Source organism: Pseudophryne corroboree, chromosome 2, assembly GCF_028390025.1.
Source record: "Pseudophryne corroboree isolate aPseCor3 chromosome 2, aPseCor3.hap2, whole genome shotgun sequence".
NCBI lineage: Eukaryota > Metazoa > Chordata > Amphibia > Anura > Myobatrachidae > Pseudophryne > Pseudophryne corroboree.
In genome coordinates, this window is record NC_086445.1 from 397684660 (window position 1) to 397704129 (window position 19470).

The following is a 19470-nucleotide window of genomic DNA, read 5'->3' on the forward strand; positions in this document are numbered from 1 at the left end:
ACCCCAATTTGAGACCCATAGACACTCCTGTCTGCAGGAAATGTAGGAATTAACCTAGTTGAAATTCTTCCGTGGAGCCTTCCTGGCCTCACACCATGGAACATATTTTCACCTAAGCGGTGATAATGTTGTGCGGTCACCTCCTTCCTGGCTCTGACCAGGGTAGGGATGACCTCTTCCGGAATGCCTTTTTCCCTTAGGATCCGGCGTTCACCCGCCCTGGCGTCAACGCAGCTGCGGTAAATCTTGGAACAGACATGATTCTTGCTGAATCAAGACCCTTCTTAGTATCTCTAGAAGTTCCGGGTACCAAGTCCTTCTTGGCCAAACCGGAGCCACGAGTATAGTTCTTACTCCTCTCCTTCCTATCATTCTCAATACACTGGGTATGAAAGGCAGAGGATGGAACACATACACCGACTGGTACACCCTCGGTGTTACCAGAGCGTCCCAGCTATTGCCTGAGTGTCTCTTGACCTGGCGCTTCATGTGGGACGCCATCATAACCACCTTTGGTCTTTCCCAACGGTTTACAATCATGTGGAAACTTCCAGATTAAGTTCCCACTTTTCCGGGTGGAATTCATACATGCTGAGGAAATCTTCCCAGTTGTCCACTCCCGGAATGAACACTGCTGACAGTGTTATCACATGATTTTTCGCCCAGCGAAAAGTCCTTGCTATCATTGCCCTCCTGCTTCTTGTGTCGCCCCGTCTGTTAACGTGGGCGACTGGTATGATGATGTCCTACTGGATCAGCACCGGTTGACTTTGAAGCAGAGGTCTTCCTAGGCTCAGAGCATTGTAAATTGCCCTTAGCTCCAGTATATTCATGTGGAGAGAAATCTCCAGACTTGACCACACTTCCTTGGAAATTTCTTCCCTGTGTGATTGCTCCCCAGCCTCTCAGGCTGGCATCCGTGGTCACCAGAACACAGTCCTGAATGCTGAACGTGCTGCCCTCTAGAAGATGAGCACTCTGCAGCCCCCACAGAAGAGACACCCTTGTCCTTGGAGACAGGATTATCCGCTGATGCATCTGAAGATGCGATCCGGACCATTCGTCCCGCAAATCCCCCTGAAAAATTTTTTTTTGCGTGAGATCTGCCGAATGGAATCGCTTCGTAAGAAGCCACCATTTTTCCCAGGACTCCTGTGCATTGATGCACTGATACCTGGTCTGGTTTTAGGAGGTTTCTGACTAGGTCGGATAACTCCCTGGCTTTCTCCTCCAGGAGAAAACCTTTTTCTGGACTATGCCCAGAATCATCCCTAGGAACAGCAGACGTATCGTCGGAAAACGGCTGCGATATTTGGAATATTTAAAATCCACTCGTGCTGTCGTAGAACTACTTTAGATAGTGCTCTTCCGACGTCCAACTGTTCTCTTGAACTTGCCCTTTTCAGGATATCGTCCAAGTAAGGGATAATTAAGATGCCTTTTTTCTTTGAAGAATCATCTTTTTGGCCATTACCCTGGTAAAGGCCCGGGGTGCCGTGGATACTTCAACGGCAGCGTCTGAAACTGATATTGACAGTTCTGTACCACGAACCAGAGGTATCCTTGTTGCGAAGGACAAATTTGGACATGGAGGTAATCCTTGATGTCCAGGGACACCATATAGTCCCCTTTTTGGTTCGCTATCACTGCTCTGAGTGACTCCATCTTGATTTGAACCTTTTTATGTAAGTGTTCAAAGATTTCAGATTTAGACTACGTCTCACCAAGCCGTCTGGCTTCAGTACCACAATATAGTGTGGAAGACTAATACCCTTTTCCTTGTTGTAGGAGGGGTACTTTTATTATCACCTGCTGGAAATACAGCTTGTGAATCTTTTCCAATACTGCCTCCCTGTCGGAGGAAGCCGTTGGTAAAGCAGACTTCAGGAACCTGCGAGGAAAAGATGTCTCGACTCTCCAATCTGTACCCCTGGGATAATACTTGTACGATCTAGGGGTCAACTTGCGAGTGATCCCACTGCGCGCTGAGATTCTTGAGACTACCCCCCCACCTCACCTGAGTCCGCTTGCACGGCCCCAGCGTCCTGCTGAGGACTTGGCAGACGTGGTGGAGGGCTTCCTTTCCTGGGAAGGGGCTGCCCGCTGCAGTCTACTTCCCTTACCTCTATGTCTGGGCAGATATGACTGGCCTTTTGCCCGCTTGCCCTCATGGAAACGGAAGGATTGAGGCTGAAAAGACGGTGTCTTTTTCTGCTGAGATGTAACTTGGGGTAAAAAGGTTGGATTTCCCAGCTGTTGCCGTGGTCCCCAGGTCCGATGGACCGACCCCAACTAACTCCTTCCCTTTATACGGCAATACTTCCATGTGCCGTATGGGATCTGTATCACCTGACCACTGTCTTGTCCATGACATCTTCTGGGAGATATGGACAACGCACTTATCTTGATGCCAGAGTGCAAATATCCCTCTGTGCATCTCGCGTACATATATATAGAATGCATCCTATTAAATGCTCTATATCAATAATATATTTTCAGTCAGGGAATCCGACCAAGCCAACCCAGCACTGCATCTCCAGGCTGATGGCGATTGCTGGTCGCAGTATAACCACCGTATGTGTGTATATACTTTTTAGGATATTTTTCCAGCTTCCTATCAGCTGGCTCCTTGAGGGCGGCCGTATCTGGAGACGATAACGCCACTTGATAAGCGTGTGAGCGCCTTATCCACCCTAAGGGTTGTTTCCCAACGCGCCCTAACTTCTGGCGGGAAAGGGTATAACGCCAATATTTGCTATCGGGGTAACCCCACGCTTCATCACACACTTCATTTTATTTTATCTGATTCAAGAAAAACTACAGGTAGTTTTTTCACTCCCACATAATACCCTTTTTTGTGGTATTTGTAGTATCAGAAATATGTAACACCTCCTTCATTGCCCTTAACGTGTGGCCCTAATGAGAAATACGTTTGTTTATTCACCGTCGACACTGGATTCAGTGTCCGTGTCTGTGTCGACCGACTGAGGTAAATGGGCGTTTTTAAAGCCCCTGACGGTGTTTCTGAGACGCCTGGACCGGTACTAATTGTTTGTCGGCCGTCTCATGTCGTCAACCGACCTTGCAGCGTGTTGACCTTCTCACGTAATTCTCTCAATAAGCCACCCATTTCGGTGTCGACTCCCTAGAGAGTGACATCCCCATTACAGGCAATTGCTCCGCCTCCTCACCAACATCGTCCTCATACATGTCGACACACACGTACCGACACACAGCACACACACCGGGAATGCTCTGACAGAGGACAGGACCCCACTAGCCCTTTGGAGAGACAGAGGGAGAGTTTGCCAGCACACACCAAAAACGCTATAATATATATAGGGACAACCTTATATAAGTGTTTCTCCCTTATAGCATCTTTATATATATATTAATATCGCCAATTAATGCCCCCCCTCTCTGTTTTAACCCTGTTTCTGTAGTGCAGTGCAGGGGAGAGCCTGGGAGCCTTCTCTCCAGCCTTTCTGTGAGAGAAAATGGCGCTGTGTGCTGAGGAGATAGGCCCCGCCCCTTTCTCGACGGGCTCGTCTCCCGCTCTTCAACGGATTATGGCAGGGGTTAAATATCTCCATATAGCCTCTGGGGCTATATGTGAGGTATTTTTAGCCAATATATAGGTTTTCATTTGCCTCCCAGGGCGCCCCCCCCCCAGCGCCCTGCACCCTCAGTGACTGTGTGTGAAGTGTGCTGAGAGGAAAATGGCGCACAGCTGCAGTGCTGTGCGCTACCTTTAGAAGACTGCAAGAGTCTTCTGCCGCCGATTCTGGACCTCTTCTTACTTCAGCATCTGCAAGGGGGCCGGCGGCGCGGCTCCGGTGACCATCCAGGCTGTACCTGTGATCGTCCCTCTGGAGCTGATGTCCAGTAGCCAAGAAGCCAATCCATCCTGCACGCAGGTGAGTTCACTTCTTCTCCCCTCAGTCCCTCGTTGCAGTGATCCTGTTGCCAGCAGGACTCACTGTAAAATAAAAAACCTAAGCTAAACTTTTTCTAAGCAGCTCTTTAGGAGAGCCACCTAGATTGCACCCTTCTCGGCCGGGCACAAAAATCTAACTGGAGTCTGGAGGAGGGTCATAGGGGGAGGAGCCAGTGCACACCACCTGATCGGAAAGCTTTACTTTTGTGCCCTGTCTCCTGCGGAGCCGCTATTCCCCATGGTCCTTTCAGGAACCCCAGCATCCACTAGGACGATAGAGAAATAGACAATGGTTGTTCAAACAAATAGGTTAAATCAGTGTGTTTGGAAACATTTGTTAAATCAAATCATTTAATCCATTTTCCAGTGTTTGGGAGAAAATGGTTGATTGTCATTTGCTCTCTTCCATTACCAAATTTTTGTTCTCACCAGACAGATTTGACAGATAACTCTCACCGTGTATACACACCATTACTTCAGTAGTACAAATTGATGGAAACACCCTTAAAATAAAGAGTTTTAGATTATCTCACATCCAGCAAATTACAGGATCCCAAACAGCATGGCTTCACTGGGGGAAGATCATGTCAAACAAACCTTATTGATTTACAGTATTTGACTGTGTGACTAAAGTGATGGCTAAAGTGAATCCATGGATATAGTTTATCTAGAATTTAGTAAGGCTTTTGACACTGTTCCACATTGCAGACTGCTAAATAAACTCGAAAGCTTGGGATTGGATACTAAAATTGTTGAATGGATAAGATCTTGGTTGCAGGATTTAAAACAGAGCTGTAATAAATTGAGTGCATTCACAGGAGGGAAATGTTACCAGTGCAGTAGCCCAGGGATCTGTACTTGGACCAGTGCTTTATAATATCTTTATTGGTGACATTGCAAATTGCATTAAAGGGAAAGTATGCGTTTTTGCAGATGACACAAAGGTATGTAACAGGGTAGATACACCAGGAGGGGTAAAACAAATGATTGCGGATCAAGGTAAACTAGAGGAATGGTCAAGAGTGTGGCAATTACATGTTAATGCCAAAAAATGCAAAATCATGCACTTGGGTCTCAAAAATCCAAAGGCTAAATATAGTAATGGCACTATACTGGAAACTACTGAGGAGGAAAGGGATCTAGTCACTATGTCAGGTGACTTAAAGGCAGGTAAGCAATGTAACAAAGCAATAAGGAAGGCTTGTCAGATTGGCTGCATTGGGAGAGGAATCAGCAGCAGAAATAAAGTAGTAATAATGTATAGGTCATTGGTACGGCCTCATCTAGAATACCGTGTTCCAGTCTGGAGGCCATATCTTCAAAAGGATATTACTACATTAGAGATTGTACAAAGAAGGGCAACTAAAATGGTGCAAGGCCTACATCACAAAACATACACAAAGACTAAAAAATCTCAATATGTATAGTTTGGAGCACAGAAGGGAAAGGGGGGACATGATAGAAACGTTCAAATATATCAAGGGCTTGACAACGTCTAGAAGGGAAACATTCTTCAAATGAAGGGAAGCAATAGGACACGGGGACATGCACTGAGACTGGAGGGAGGTAGCTTCAGGGGAAATTTGAGGAAAATTAAGGTTTGAGATAAAAATATGTTAAAAAAAAAAAAAAAAAAAGATTTTACTCGCCGTTAAATCTATTTCTTGTAGTCCGTAGTGGATGCTGGGACTCCGTAAGGACCATGGGGAATAGCGGCTCTGCAGGAGACTGGGCACAACTAAAAGAAAGCTTTTGGTCTACCTGGTGTGCACTGGCTCCTCCCTCTATGACCCTCCTCCAGACCTCAGTTAGGATACTGTGCCCGGAAGAGCTGACACAATAAGGAAGGATTTTGAATCCCGGGTAAGACTCATACCAGCCACACCAATTACACCGTATAACTCGTGATACTATACCCAGTTAACAGTATGAACAATAACTGAGCCTCTCAACAGATGGCTCAACAATAACCCTTTAGTTAAATAATAACTATATACAAGTATTGCAGACAATCCGCACTTGGGATGGGCGCCCAGCATCCACTACGGACTACGAGAAATAGATTTACCGGTGAGTAAAATCTTATTTTCTCTGACGTCCTAAGTGGATGCTGGGACTCCGTAAGGACCATGGGGATTATACCAAAGCTCCCAAACGGGCGGGAGAGTGCGGATGACTCTGCAGCACCGAATGGGCAAACTCTAGGTCGTCCTCAGCCAGGGTGTCAAACTTGTAGAATTTAGCAAATGTGTTTGACCCCGACCAAGTAGCTGCTCGGCAAAGTTGTAGAGCCGAGACCCCTCGGGCAGCCACCCAAGAAGAGCCCACCTTCCTCGTGGAATGGGCTTTCACTGATTTAGGATGCGGCAGTCCAGCCGCAGAATGTGCAAGCTGAATCGTACTACAGATCCAGCGAGCAATAGTCTGCTTTAAAGCAGGAGCACCCAGCTTGTTGGGTGCATACAGGATAAACAACGAGTCAGTTTTCCTGACACTAGCTGTCCTGGAAACATAAATTCTCAGGGCCCTGACTACGTCCAACAACTTGGAAGCCTCCAAGTCTTTAGTAGCCGCAGGCACCACGATAGGTTGGTTCAAATGAAAGGCTGATACCACCTTAGGGAGAAACTGGGGACGAGTCCTCAATTCTGCCCCATCCATATGGAAAATCAGTTAAGGGCTTTTACATGACAAAGCCGCCAATTCTGACACACGCCTGGCCGAAGCCAAGGCCAACAGCATGACCACTTTCCACGTGAGATATTTTAATTCCACGGTTTTAAGTGGCTCAAACCAATGTGACTTTAGGAAATCCAACACAACGTTGAGATCCCAAGGTGCCACTGGAGGCACAAAAGGGGGCTGAATATGCAGCACTCCCTTAACAAAAGTCTGAACTTCAGGTAGTGAAGCCAGTTCTCTTTGGAAAAAAATCGATAGAGCCGAAATCTGGACCTTAATGGAACCCAATTTTAGGCCCATAGTCATCCCTGACTGTAGGAAGTGCAGAAAACGGCCCAGCTGAAATTCCTCCGTTGGGGCCTTCCTGGCCTCACACCAAGCAACATATTTTCGCCAAATGCGGTGATAATGGTTTGCGGTCACTTCTTTCCTAGCTTTAATCAGCGTAGGAATGACTTCCTCCGGAATGCCCTTTTCCTTCAGGATCCGGTGTTCAACCGCCATGCCGTCAAACGCAGCCGCGGTAAGTCTTGGAACAGACAGGGCCCCTGCTGCAGCAGGTCCTGTCTGAGCGGCAGAGGCCATGGGTCCTCTGAGATCATTTCTTGAAGATCCGGGTACCAAGCTCTTCTTGGCCAATCCGGAACAATGAGTATAGTTCTTACTCCTCTTCTCCTTATTATCCTCAGTACCTTGGGTATGAGAGGAAGAGGAGGGAACACATAAACCACCCACGGTGTCACTAGAGCGTCCACAGCTATCGCCTGAGGGTCTCTTGACCTGGCGCAATATCTTTCTAGCTTTATGTTTAGGCGGGACGCCATCATGTCCACCTGTGGCCTTTCCCAACGGTTTGCAATCAGTTGGAAGACTTCTGGATGAAGTCCCCACTCTCCCGGGTGGAGGTCGTGCCTGCTGAGGAAGTCTGCTTCCCAGTTGTCCACTCCCGGAATGAACACTGCTGACAGTGCTAACACGTGATTTTCCGCCCATCGGAGAATCCTTGTGGCTTCTGCCGTCGCCGTCCTGCTTCTTGTGCCGCCCTGTCGGTTTACATGGGCGACTGCCGTGATGTTGTCTGACTGGATCAGCACCGGCTGGTTTTGAAGCAGGGTTTTGCCTGACTTAGGGCATTGAAAATGGCTCTCAGTTCCAGAATATTTATGTGTAGGGAAGTCTCCTGACTTGACCATAGTCCTTGGAAGTTTCTTCCCTGTGTGACTGCCCCCCAGCCTCGAAGGCTGGCATCCGTGGTTACCAGGACCCAGTCCTGTATGCCGAATCTGCGGCCCTTTTGAAGATGAGCACTTTGCAGCCACCACAGCAGAGACACCCTGGGTCCTTGGAGACAGGGTTATCAGCCGATGCATCTGAAGATGCGATCCGGGCCACTTGTCCAACAGGTCCCACTGAAAAGTTCTTGCATGGAACCTGCCGAATGGAATTGCTTCGTAGGAAGCTACCATTTTTCCCAGGACTCGCGTGCAGTGATGCACCGACACCTGTTTTGGTTTTAGGAGGCCTCTGACTAGAGATGACAGCTCCTTGGCCTTCTCCTCCGGGAGAAACACTTTTTTCTGTTCTGTGTCCAGAACCATCCCCAGGAACAGTAGACGTGTCGTAGGGACCAGCTGTGACTTTGGAATATTTAGAATCCAACCGTGCTGTTGTAGCACCTCCCGAGATAGTGCTACCCCGACCAACAACTGCTCCCTTGACCTCGCCTTTATCAGGAGATCGTCCAAGTACGGGATAATTAAAACTCCCTTTTTTCGAAGGAGTATCATCATTTCGGCCATTACCTTGGTAAATACCCTCGGTGCCGTGGACAGACCAAACGGCAACGTCTGGAATTGGTAATGACAATCCTGTACCACAAATCTGAGGTACTCCTGGTGAGGATGGTAAATGGGGACATGCAGGTAAGCATCCTTGATGTCCAGTGATACCATGTAATCCCCCTCGTCCAGGCTTGCAATAACCGCCCTGAGCGATTCCATCTTGAACTTGAATTTTTTTATATATGTGTTCAAGGATTTCAAATTTAAAATGGGTCTCACCGAACCGTCCGGTTTCGGTACCACAAACATTGTGGAATAGTAACCCCGTCCTTGTTGAAGTAGGGGCACCTTTACTATCACCTGCTGGGAATACAGCTTGTGAATTGCCTCTAGCACTGCCTCCCTGCCTGAGGGAGTTGTTGGCAAGGCAGATTTGAGGAAACAGCGGGGGGGAGACGTCTCGAATTCCAGCTTGTACCCCTGAGATACTACTTGAAGGATCCAGGGATCCACCCGTGAGCGAGCCCACTGATTGCTGAAGTTTTTGAGACGGGCCCCCACCGTACTTGGCTCCGCCTGTGGAGCCCCAGCGTCATGCGGTGGACTTGGAGGAAGCGGGGGAGGACTTTTGCTCCTGGGAACTGGCTGTATGCTGCAGCTTTTTCCCTCTACCTCTGCCTCTGGGCAGAAAGGACGCGCCTTTAACCCGCTTGCCCTTATGGGGCCGAAAGGACTGTACCTGATAATACGGTGCTTTCTTTGGCTGTTGCTGTGGAAACGAGGTCCGAGAGACCATCCCCGAACAACTCCTCACTCTTATAAGGCAAAACTTCCATGTGCCTTTTAGAATCTGCATCACCTGTCCACTGCCGAGTCCATAACCCTCTCCTGGCAGAAATGGACATTGCACTTATTTTAGATGCCAGCCGGCAAATATCCCTCCGTGCATCTCTCATGTATAAGACTGAGTCTTTAATATGCTCTACGGTTAGCAATATAGTGTCCCTGTCTAGGGTATCAATATTTTCCGACAGGGAATCTGACCACCCAGCTGCAGCACTGCACATCCATGCTGAAGCAATAGCTGGTCTCAGTATAATACCTGTGTGTGTATATACAGACTTCAGGATAGCCTCCTGCTTCCTATCAGCATGCTCCTTTAGGGCGGCCGTATCCGGAGACGGTACTGCCACCTTCTTTGACAAGCGTGTGAGCGCTTTATCCACCCTAGGGGATGTTTCCCAACGTGACCTATCCTCTGGCGGGAAAGGGTACGTCATTAGTAACCTTTTAGAAATTACCAGTTTCTTATCGGGGGAAGCCCACGCTTCTTCACACACTTCATTTAATTCCTCAGATGGAGGAAAAACTACTGGTAGTTTTTTCTCTCCAAACATAATACCCTTTTTTGTGGTTCCTGGGGTAACATCAGAAATGTGCAACACATTTTTCATTGCCTCAATCATGTAACGTGTGGCCCTATTGGAAGTTACATTAGTCTCATCGTCGTCAACACTGGAGTCAGTATCCGTGTCGACATCTGTATCTGCCATCTGAGGTAGCGGGTGTTTTAGAGCCCCTGATGGCTTTTGAGACGCCTGGGCAGGCACAGGCTGAGAAGCCGGCTGTCCCATATTTGGTATGTCGTCAAACCTTTTATGTAAGGAGTCGACACTGTCACGTAATTCCTTCCACATAACCATCCACTCAGGTGTCGACCCCGCAGGGGGTGACATCACATTTATCGGCATCTGCTCCGCCTCCACATAAGCCTCCTCATCAAACATGTCGACACAGCCGTACCGACACACCGCACACACACAGGGAATGCTCTGACAGAGGACAGGACCCCACAAAGCCCTTTGGGGAGACAGAGAGAGAGTATGCCAGCACACACCAGAGCGCTATATAACACAGGGATGAACACTATAACTGAGTGATTTTCCCTTATAGCTGCTTATATATATACTGCTGCGCCTAAATTTAGTGCCCCCCCTCTCTTTTTTACCCTTTGTAGTCTTGAAACTGCAGGGGAGAGCCTGGGAGCGATCATTCCAGCGGAGCTGTGAGGGAAAAATGGCGCCAGTGTGCTGAGGGAGATAGCCCCGCCCCTTTTTCGGTGGGCTTCTCCCGCTTTTTTATGGATCTCTGGCAGGGGTATTTTTCACATATATAGCCTCTAGGACTATATATTGTGATTATTTTGCCAGCCAAGGTGTTAATATTGCTGCTCAGGGCGCCCCCCCCCAGCGCCCTGCACCCATCAGTGACCGGAGTGTGAGGTGTGCATGAGGAGCAATGGCGCACAGCTGCAGTGCTGTGCGCTACCTTGTTGAAGACTGAAGTCCTCTGCCGCCGAATTTCAGGACCATCTTCTTGCTTCTGGCTCTGTAAGGGGGATGGCGGCGCGGCTCCGGGACCGGACGATCGAGGTCGGGCCCTGTGTTCGATCCCTCTGGAGCTAATGGTGTCCAGTAGCCTAAGAAGCCCAAGCTAGCTGCAAGCAGGTAGGTTCGCTTCTTCTCCCCTTAGTCCCTCGTAGCAGTGAGTCTGTTGCCAGCAGATCTCACTGAAAATAAAAAAAATTAAAATATACTTTCTTTTCTAGGAGCTCAGGAGAGCCCCTAGTGTGCATCCAGCTCAGCCGGGCACAAGATTCTAACTGAGGTATGGAGGAGGGTCATAGAGGGAGGAGCCAGTGCACACCAGGTAGACCAAAAGCTTTCTTTTAGTTGTGCCCAGTCTCCTGCGGAGCCGCTATTCCCCATGGTCCTTACGGAATCCCAGCATCCACTTAGGACGTCAGAGAAAAGGGGCAGACTAATTCTATGTTTCTACGTATTGGGCCTTCACAAAATGTGTGCGTAAAATCAATGGGAATCGCTGTGTACCTCTACTTTATGAGCATAGCCTTCCATAAGGACTCTAGGACTTGTCAGTGATGCAGTGTCCAAAGATGTATGATAAAACAGAATTTTTATAATTACCCAAAATCTGTTTCCCTGAATCTATTGTGGAATAACCAGCCAATTATGCTCTAATTTTTGGTTTAAGTCAAAAGGTATTTTTCAAGGGGTGATATTATTTCTCTTTGTTCCATTTATTTCTGATTCTGTTCTTTGGGGTTTGGTTAGACAGATAACGGAGTTCTGTAAAGAATGGGGACATAGTGGGCAAATATATGAAAGATTTTCAAGTGCCAAAGTCCTAGTACACTATGTAGAAAAAAGTGGTTGGACAGCAAATAGATACGAGACTTTATTGATGTATGTACTCTGTAAGCCCACCACATGCAGTGATTACTACAGACATCCTTATGGCAAACTGTCCACAAGCTCCTGAACAACAAGTTGCGGTATGTTTTGCCATTTTGCCTTAAGTTCATAAGTAGTGACCAACTGTGACAGTGAAGGAAGTCTGACTAGAACGCACCTGTTCCTACAATTCATTACAGATGTTCTCAACGGGGTTAAGATCTGAACTCTGAGCTGGCCAGTCCATACGGGTTATCGACTTTTCTGTATACCAGTCCAGAGCCGCCCTGGAAACACGACAGGTGGCATTGTTGTCCTGATAAAAGTATCAAGCACATCTCTATACTTCTCAGAGCTAATGGACCAAGCATTACAACTAGTGGACCTTTGACAAACCAGCCCAACAGCATAACACCACCACCTCCATGCTTTACTCTAGGTACTGTAGACTGGCATCAGATGTTCTCCTGGCTATCGCCAAATCCAGACACATCCATCTGATTTGAAAAGTGTAAATCGTGATTCGTCACTCCATAACACTCGCCACTATTGTTCCACTGTCCAGTTTTTGGGCTCTTTACACCAATGTAAGCACTGGGTTGCATTCTACTTTGTGATTATTTGTTCATGAGGGGGAGGCATTTGATATGCCGGCTGTCGGTATCCCGGCACTCAGCATACCGGCGCCGGGATCCCGACAGCTAGCATACTGACAACTATTCTCCCCCTTGGGGGGCCACGACACCCCTGGAGGGAGAATAAATAGCGTGGTGCGCGTAGCGCGTCACCGAGCCCGCAAGGGGCTCTTTTGCGCTCACCCTGCTGCCGGCAGTGATGATCCCTGTGCCGCTATGCTGGGCGCCGGGATCCCGACAGCCAGCATAACGCAGTAGGCCCTCATGAGGAGCTGATCGCCCATAATATCAAAGGGCATGGGCTTCCCTATGAGGTGTTCTTGTTGAAACCGACACATTAATGGCCATTTGAAATTTTGCGTGCAATGGTATACATAGGGCGACCCGTTCTTTCACAGCTCCATGGTTCGCACTCTCCGGTAGCTGGGTTGCAGATTCAGGGGTCTTAATGACAAAAGACACAGTGGATTTAGGCACTTTACTAACATCCGCAATGGTGCTCACACTCATACCTCCGATCGAGCAGCCTATGATGATTCCCTTTTCAAACTCTGTTAGCGTCTTCCAAGAAAGCCAATTCGTTAGCAAATGATCTAATCAATGTCCTTCTACCCATTTTAGATCTTGACGAACACTTGTCTGCTGAAGGAGCACACCATTTCGCTAGTGCGGGGGGTGTAAAAATCACTTTTGTCTACATAGTGTAGGAGACTCCACGGTGCAGTAGATTCAGAGAAAAGGATTAAAGTATGTATAAAAATAAGTTTTTTTACCAATTAATGAGATGGCTTGTTTTTAGAAACAAAATGATTAAATTATTTTTGCACAAGTTTCCAATTTTCTAAAGGTTACTTTATAGCTGTTAATATTCAATTTGTAGACAGCAGTCAAGGAATGAAAGTAAAATCCCCATCATTATCACATCCTGCATTCCTACTGGTAATAGATCTGAGGAAAGGATTCTGAGAAGAAAAAAAAAATGTGTGGCAGCATCCACCCACACCCACCCCAGTGACAAAAAATGTCCTTTCCCATTACTCCCCTCCCTCTGTCATAGCTCCTCCCCTCACCTTATTGCAGAGAACAGAAGAATGTGGGTCAGTGGGGACTGTTCATCAGTCCTACCTGCTGCAGCTTGTTGTGCTGAAGGGGGCCGTAGCAAGAGGAATAAATCCATTCTGCAGAATACGTTTCCTCCATACAGGAGACTGCGAGGCAACACTGACGTATGGGATATTACTTGGTCAGGTAATGCACTCCTGTCTGCTATCTTATCCCATACACTAGTGCCAGTTAAGTGGTTAGGAGGCAGATGTACTAAGGCTTGGAGAGTCATAAAGAAGGGAGGGAGAGGGAGAGAGACAGTGCCAGCCAATCAGCTGGAGCCTGAAACACATCGTGCCTTTATGGGTCAGGTAACCCACCCTCTCTCTCTCCACTTTATCACTTCCCAAGACTTAGTACATCTCTCCCATAATCTTTAACTCATATTACATTTGATGGCCCAAATGTAGTAATTTGTAAGTTTTGGACAGTAGCAAAACTTCAGTAACTTAGAAAATCCCACAAATTATATGTCCACTCTTTACAACAAACAAGATTCACTCAGATGTCTGTCAGAAAAAATATGACCTCTTTTGCCACCTTGTTCGTCTGCTGGTTTCTTTTTCTTTTGCTCTTGAAACATATTAGTCAGGGAGCGGCAGCCGCCAGGCAAAAGACCCGATTTCAATGACAAGGGACCAAAGTTAGATGTATGTACTGGAACCAACTGGTGCATCTGGAGTCCAACCTTAAAACAAACAAAAGATCATGACCCATAAAAAATGTAGGCACCTAGAAGTACAATACCTGAGCAGCAAGTCAGTCATAATATAATATAATAGAACACATTTTTTCCATTTAAGTACAGTAGTAGTTGTTATACAGAAGGTATGAGAAGCAATTTATAGCTATGAGACATATTATGAACACAAGGTAGGAGAGGAAGGAATAAGTGGACAATATCAATGATCAAACTACATACCCCTCTAATATCTGAAACATTCAGCTTCATTGATTGAAACATTTTTAGAGCTTCTTTTCCAATCACACTGACATTATCTGTGGCTTGATCAACCGTTGCAGTCCTGCAAAACCAGAAAGGAAAAGGTGTTTTTCTTCTAATTGCTCTGAAGAGCTTCCATTTAGGAGGAAATTCAATTAGCTGCGATAACAGGGCTAAATGCAACTTAACACGGTCAGGTGCAAATTTTTGCTATTAAGTTAGCCGCAAAAATTAAGCTGCGCTAACTCTACACAGGATTTGTAGCCCCTGAGAAGGTGAAAAGTTTTAGAAACAGATATCAAGTTTGAGAACTTGATATCAGAATCCACAGGAAAGCCCCCTTCCCTAATAATTAATGAGGCACTCAGAAGTTTGTAATTAGATTTATTTGCCCCTTTTCTTTGCGTAGATATTCTGCAAAATGCATAATAATTGGTTAAATGATGCAGGGCAGGTATATGGGGCACTGTATTTATGGGACATGTGATTTTAGTCTTGCAAGTGGGAGTTACAGGTGTTTAACAAATTTTAACAAGTGGCAAAAATTACAGAAAAACAATATCTACTTCCAGACATTTATCTAAAGCAGAAATTTGCTTAAAATAACAAATTGCTTTCTAGCCACTTGACACCTTTAAAAAGAGCCATTTGAGCATTAATAGCTTTCTACACTGTAATCCAATAAAAGTTGGCACTGTTGTGGGGTACAGGTAGATTTCCCATTTTTCCCCACACAATGCAGCAATAATCATAGAAAAATCACTGCACGATTGCTTGGATAAGCATTTTCCAAGTGAATTGTGAGCTGGGCAGGAGTGCAAACAAACGCGATAAGTGAAATTATCACGTTATAAGCAAATTAATTCAAGCTGCTGTAAAGATTGTACTGCAGCTAATAGAATTTCCCCCTTAGTACGTAAAGACTGCATGTTATGTTTTAATTTAGAAAAAGTCAAATAACCAATATCAAATAGTATATAGTATGTGTCTGCTGCCTCATTATATGGATAAGAGAACCAGGTATTCAATAGGGATGTGTAATACAGAAACATCAAAGATAACTGATGAAAAAATAGGATTTTGGTTACCTACTGGTAAATTATTTTCTCGTAGCCCGTAGAGGATGCTGGAGTCCACATTAGTACCATGGGTTATAGACGGGTCCACTAGGAGCCATTGGCACTTTAAGAGCGAGTGTGTGGGCTGGCTCCTCCCTCTATGTCCCTCCTACCAGACTCAGTCTAGAAACTGTGCCCGAGGAGACGGACATCTTCGAGAGAAGGATTACACAGATAGTGGCAAGATTCACACCAGCTCACACTAGCTTGAAACTCAGTAACCGCTGAAACATTACAAACCAAGTAACAATGCAGTACTCAACTAAAACGAAGTTGTACTGAACCAAATAACGACAGCAGGAAAACGAGCGCTTGGAGAAAAGGATTTACCGGTAGGAAACCAAAATCTTATTTTCTCTTGCGTCCTAGAGGATGTTGGAGTCCTCATTAGTACCATGGGGATGTACCAAAGCTCCCAGAACGGGAGGGAGAGCACGGAGGCTCCTGCAGAACTGATTGACCAAACTTCAGGTCCAAAGTATCGAACTTGTAGAACTTTGCAAACGTGTTCGACCCAGACCAAGTTGCTGCTCGGCAAAGTTGTAACACCGAGACACCCCGGGCAGTCGCCCAGGAAGACCCCACCTAACGAGTAGAGTGGGCCTTAACAGACGTAGGACACGGCAATCCTGCCATAGAATACTCATGCTGGATAGTGAACCTGATCCAGCGAGAGATCGTCTGCTTAGAAGCAGGACACCCCATTTTCTTGGGATCATACAGGACAAACAGCGAGTCGAATTTTCTGTGACGAGCAGTCCTCCTCACATAGATTTTTAGAGCCCTTACAACATCTAAGGAACTTGATGAAATTGAGGAGTCAGTCGCAACTGGCACCACAGTAGGTTGGTTGATCTGAAATGCCGACACAACCTTCGGAAGAAACTGCTGACGTGTCCGAAGCTCTGCTCTGTCTTCATGGAAGATCAAGTATGGGCTTTTACATGACAAAGCCCCCAACTCCGACACACGTCTAGCAGAAGCTAAGGCCAACAAAGGGACAGCCTTCCACGTGAGAAACTTGACCTCAACCTCCTGTAGAGGTTCAAACCAGTCAGACTGGAGGAACTGCAACACCACGTTAAGATCCCAAGGCACCATAGACTGTACAAAGGGAGGTTGGATGTGCAGAACTCCCTTCAAAAAAAGTCTGAACCTCAGGGAGGGCAGCCAACTGTTTCTGGAAGAAAATGGATAGGGACGAAATTTGGACCTTTATGGATCTCAATCTCAGGCCCATATCCACACCTGTCTACAGGAAGAGGAGAAAACATCCCAGTTGAAACTCCACCACAGGAAACTTCTTGGATTCTCACCAAGATACATATTTTTTCCAAATACGATGGTAACGGTTTGACATTACTCCTTTCCTAGCCTGTATCAGGGTAGGAATAACCTTGTTTGGAATGCCCTTCCGAGCTAGTATCTGGCGTTCAACCTCCATGCCATCAAATGTAGCCGTGGTAAGTCTTGATAGGCGAACGGCCCCTGCTGCAGCAGGTCCTCCCGAAGAGGAAGAGGCCTCGGCTCTTCTAGCAGTAGATCCGTGTACCAAGCCCTTCTTGGCCAGTCCGGAGCAATGAGGATTGCCTGAACTCTTGTTCTGCTTATGAGTTTGAGAACTCTTGGAATGAGTGGAAGTGGAGGAAACACGTACACCGACTGGAACACCCACGGAGTCACTAGGGCGTCCACCGCCACTGCTTGCGGGTCCCTCGACCTGGAACAATACCGCCGAAGCTTCTTGTTGAGACGAGAGGCCATCATGTCGATTTGGGGTACGCCCCAAAGATCTGTTACCTCCGTGAACACCTCCGGATGGAGACCCCACTCCCCTGGATGGAGATCGTGTCTGCTGAGGAAGTCCTCTTCCCAGTTGTCTACTCCCAGAATGAAGATTGCTGACAGCGCCAACACGTGTTTTTCTGCCCAGAGGATGATACATGTCACCTCTGACATTGCAGCTCTGCTCTTCGTTCCACCCTGTAGGTTGATGTAAGCCACTGTCGTTACATTGTCCGACTGCACTTGAATGGCCCGATTTCTCAGAAGATGGGCCGCTTGGAGAAGACTGCTGTAGACGGCTCTTAGTTCCAGAATGTTTATCGGCAGGCCGGCTTCCAGACTTGACCACCTTCCTTGGAAGGTTTCCCCTTGAGTGACTGCGCCCCAGCCTCGGAGACTTGCACCCGAACCTGCAGCTCTCCAGGAGGTGAGGTAGTTGCAACCACCAGAGAACTGAAATCCTGCCCTTTGGCGACAGACCTATCCTCTGGTGCATCTGTAGATGGGATCCCGACCACTTGTCCAGGAGATCCAGTTGGAAGGACAGAGCATGAAACCTCCCCTACTGTAGAGCCTCGTAAGAGGCCACCATCTTTCCCAGAAGGCGAATGCACTGATGAACCGATACCCGGGGTTGCTTCAGGACATCCCAGACCATTGTTTGTATCACCAACGCTTTTTCCTCTGGAAGAAACACCCTCTGCACTTCCGTGTCGAGGATCATTCCTAGAAAGGACAACCTCCTGGTTGGCTCCAAATTTGATTTTGGAAGATTCAGGATCCAACCGTGTTTCCTGAGCAGGTGGGTCGTGAGAAGAATGGACTGTAACAGCTTCTCCTTGGACGATGCCTTTATCAGCAGATCGTCCAGATATGGAATTATGTTCACCCCCTCTCTGTGGAGGAGAACCATCATTTCCGCCATCACCTTGGTGAATACCCTCGGTGCTGTGGAGAGGCCAAATGGCAGAGTCTGGAACTGATAGTGACAGTCCAACAGTGCAAATCGAAGATAAGCCTGATGCGGCGGCCAAATCGTAATGTGGAGGTACGCATCCTTGATATCCAGGGATACCAGGAATTCCCCCTCTTCCAGACCTGATGTCACCGCCCTTAGAGACTCCATTTTGAACTTGAAATCCTTCAGAAAGAGATTTAGCGATTTTAGGTTCAGAATGGGCCTGACCGAACCATTCGGTTTCGGTACTACGAAAAGGTTCAAATAGTAACCTTTGTTTTGCATATGAGGAGGGACTGGTACAATAACCTGTGCCTCCAGCAATTTCGGGACGGCAGCCTGCAGGACAGTCCTGTCTGCCAGCAAAGCTGGCAAGCCTGATTTGAAGAATCGGTGAGGAGGGAGATCTTGAAATTCCAGCCTGTACCCCTGGGACACGATATCTTGCACCAAGGGGTCCTGGCCGGACGACACCCAGACGTTACAGAAATGCCTTAGTCTCGCTCCCACCGGCTCCACCTCCGGGGCGTGCAGTCCACCGTCATGCGGAGGACTTCGGCGTACCTGAAGCAGGTTTCTGTTCCTGGGAACCCGCAGCAGCAGGTTTCTTGGATTTGGGCCGGCCTCCCCTAAAGAAGCTGTTGGGCGGTCTGGCCTTCCGTGGCTTGGCAGCCGATAGGGCTGTGATGCAGTTGAAGAAAAGGGTTTCTTCGTAGCAGATGCAGCTGAGGGAATAAAGGGTGAGTTACCCGCTGTAGCTGTGGAGATCCACGCATCCAATGCTTCCCAAAAGAGAGCCTGACCTGTATAGGGTAGGGTTTCCACACTTCTCCTGGATTCCACGTCGGCAGACCAATGTCGTAGCCACAGTCCTCGATGAGCTGAGACAGACATGGAAGGAATTCCTGCAGCCATGGAACCCAGGTCTTTCATGGATTCTACCAGAAATCCTGCCGAATCCTGAATGTTACGCAAAAACAATTCAACATCAGATTTATACATAGTATCCAACTACTCAAGTAATGTGCCCGACCACTTTACTATAGCTTTGGCAATCCAAGCACTGGCAATAGTGGGACGTAGTATAGCCCCTAAAGCCGTGAACATGGATTTGAGCGCATTATCAATTTTACGATCAGCCGGCTCTTTCAAGGCAGTGGATACTGGAACAGGTAAAATCACCTTTTTTGAGAGTCTGGATACAGACGCGTCAACAATGGGTGGGTTTTCCCATTTTTTTCTATCCTCCACAGGGAAAGGAAATGCCACCAGG

The 19470-nt window shown here is 47.3% G+C and overlaps 1 protein-coding gene across 5 annotated transcripts in view; it reads right to left on the minus strand.

Annotated features, from left to right (window-relative positions):
• REV1 (REV1 DNA directed polymerase) overlaps positions 1 to 19470 on the minus strand; it is a 266941-nt gene that overhangs the window by 82507 nt on the left and 164964 nt on the right. For 4 of the 5 annotated variants that reach the window (XM_063953373.1, XM_063953375.1, XM_063953372.1 and 1 more), the window contains 2 exons: positions 14316 to 14418; positions 13922 to 14081 (listed from right to left, as the gene is read on the minus strand). In XM_063953373.1, the coding sequence (XP_063809443.1) occupies positions 13922 to 14081; positions 14316 to 14418 (263 nt within the window). The remainder of the gene's footprint in view (positions 1 to 13921; positions 14082 to 14315; positions 14419 to 19470) is intronic. The other variant, XM_063953374.1, reaches the window with a different exon arrangement.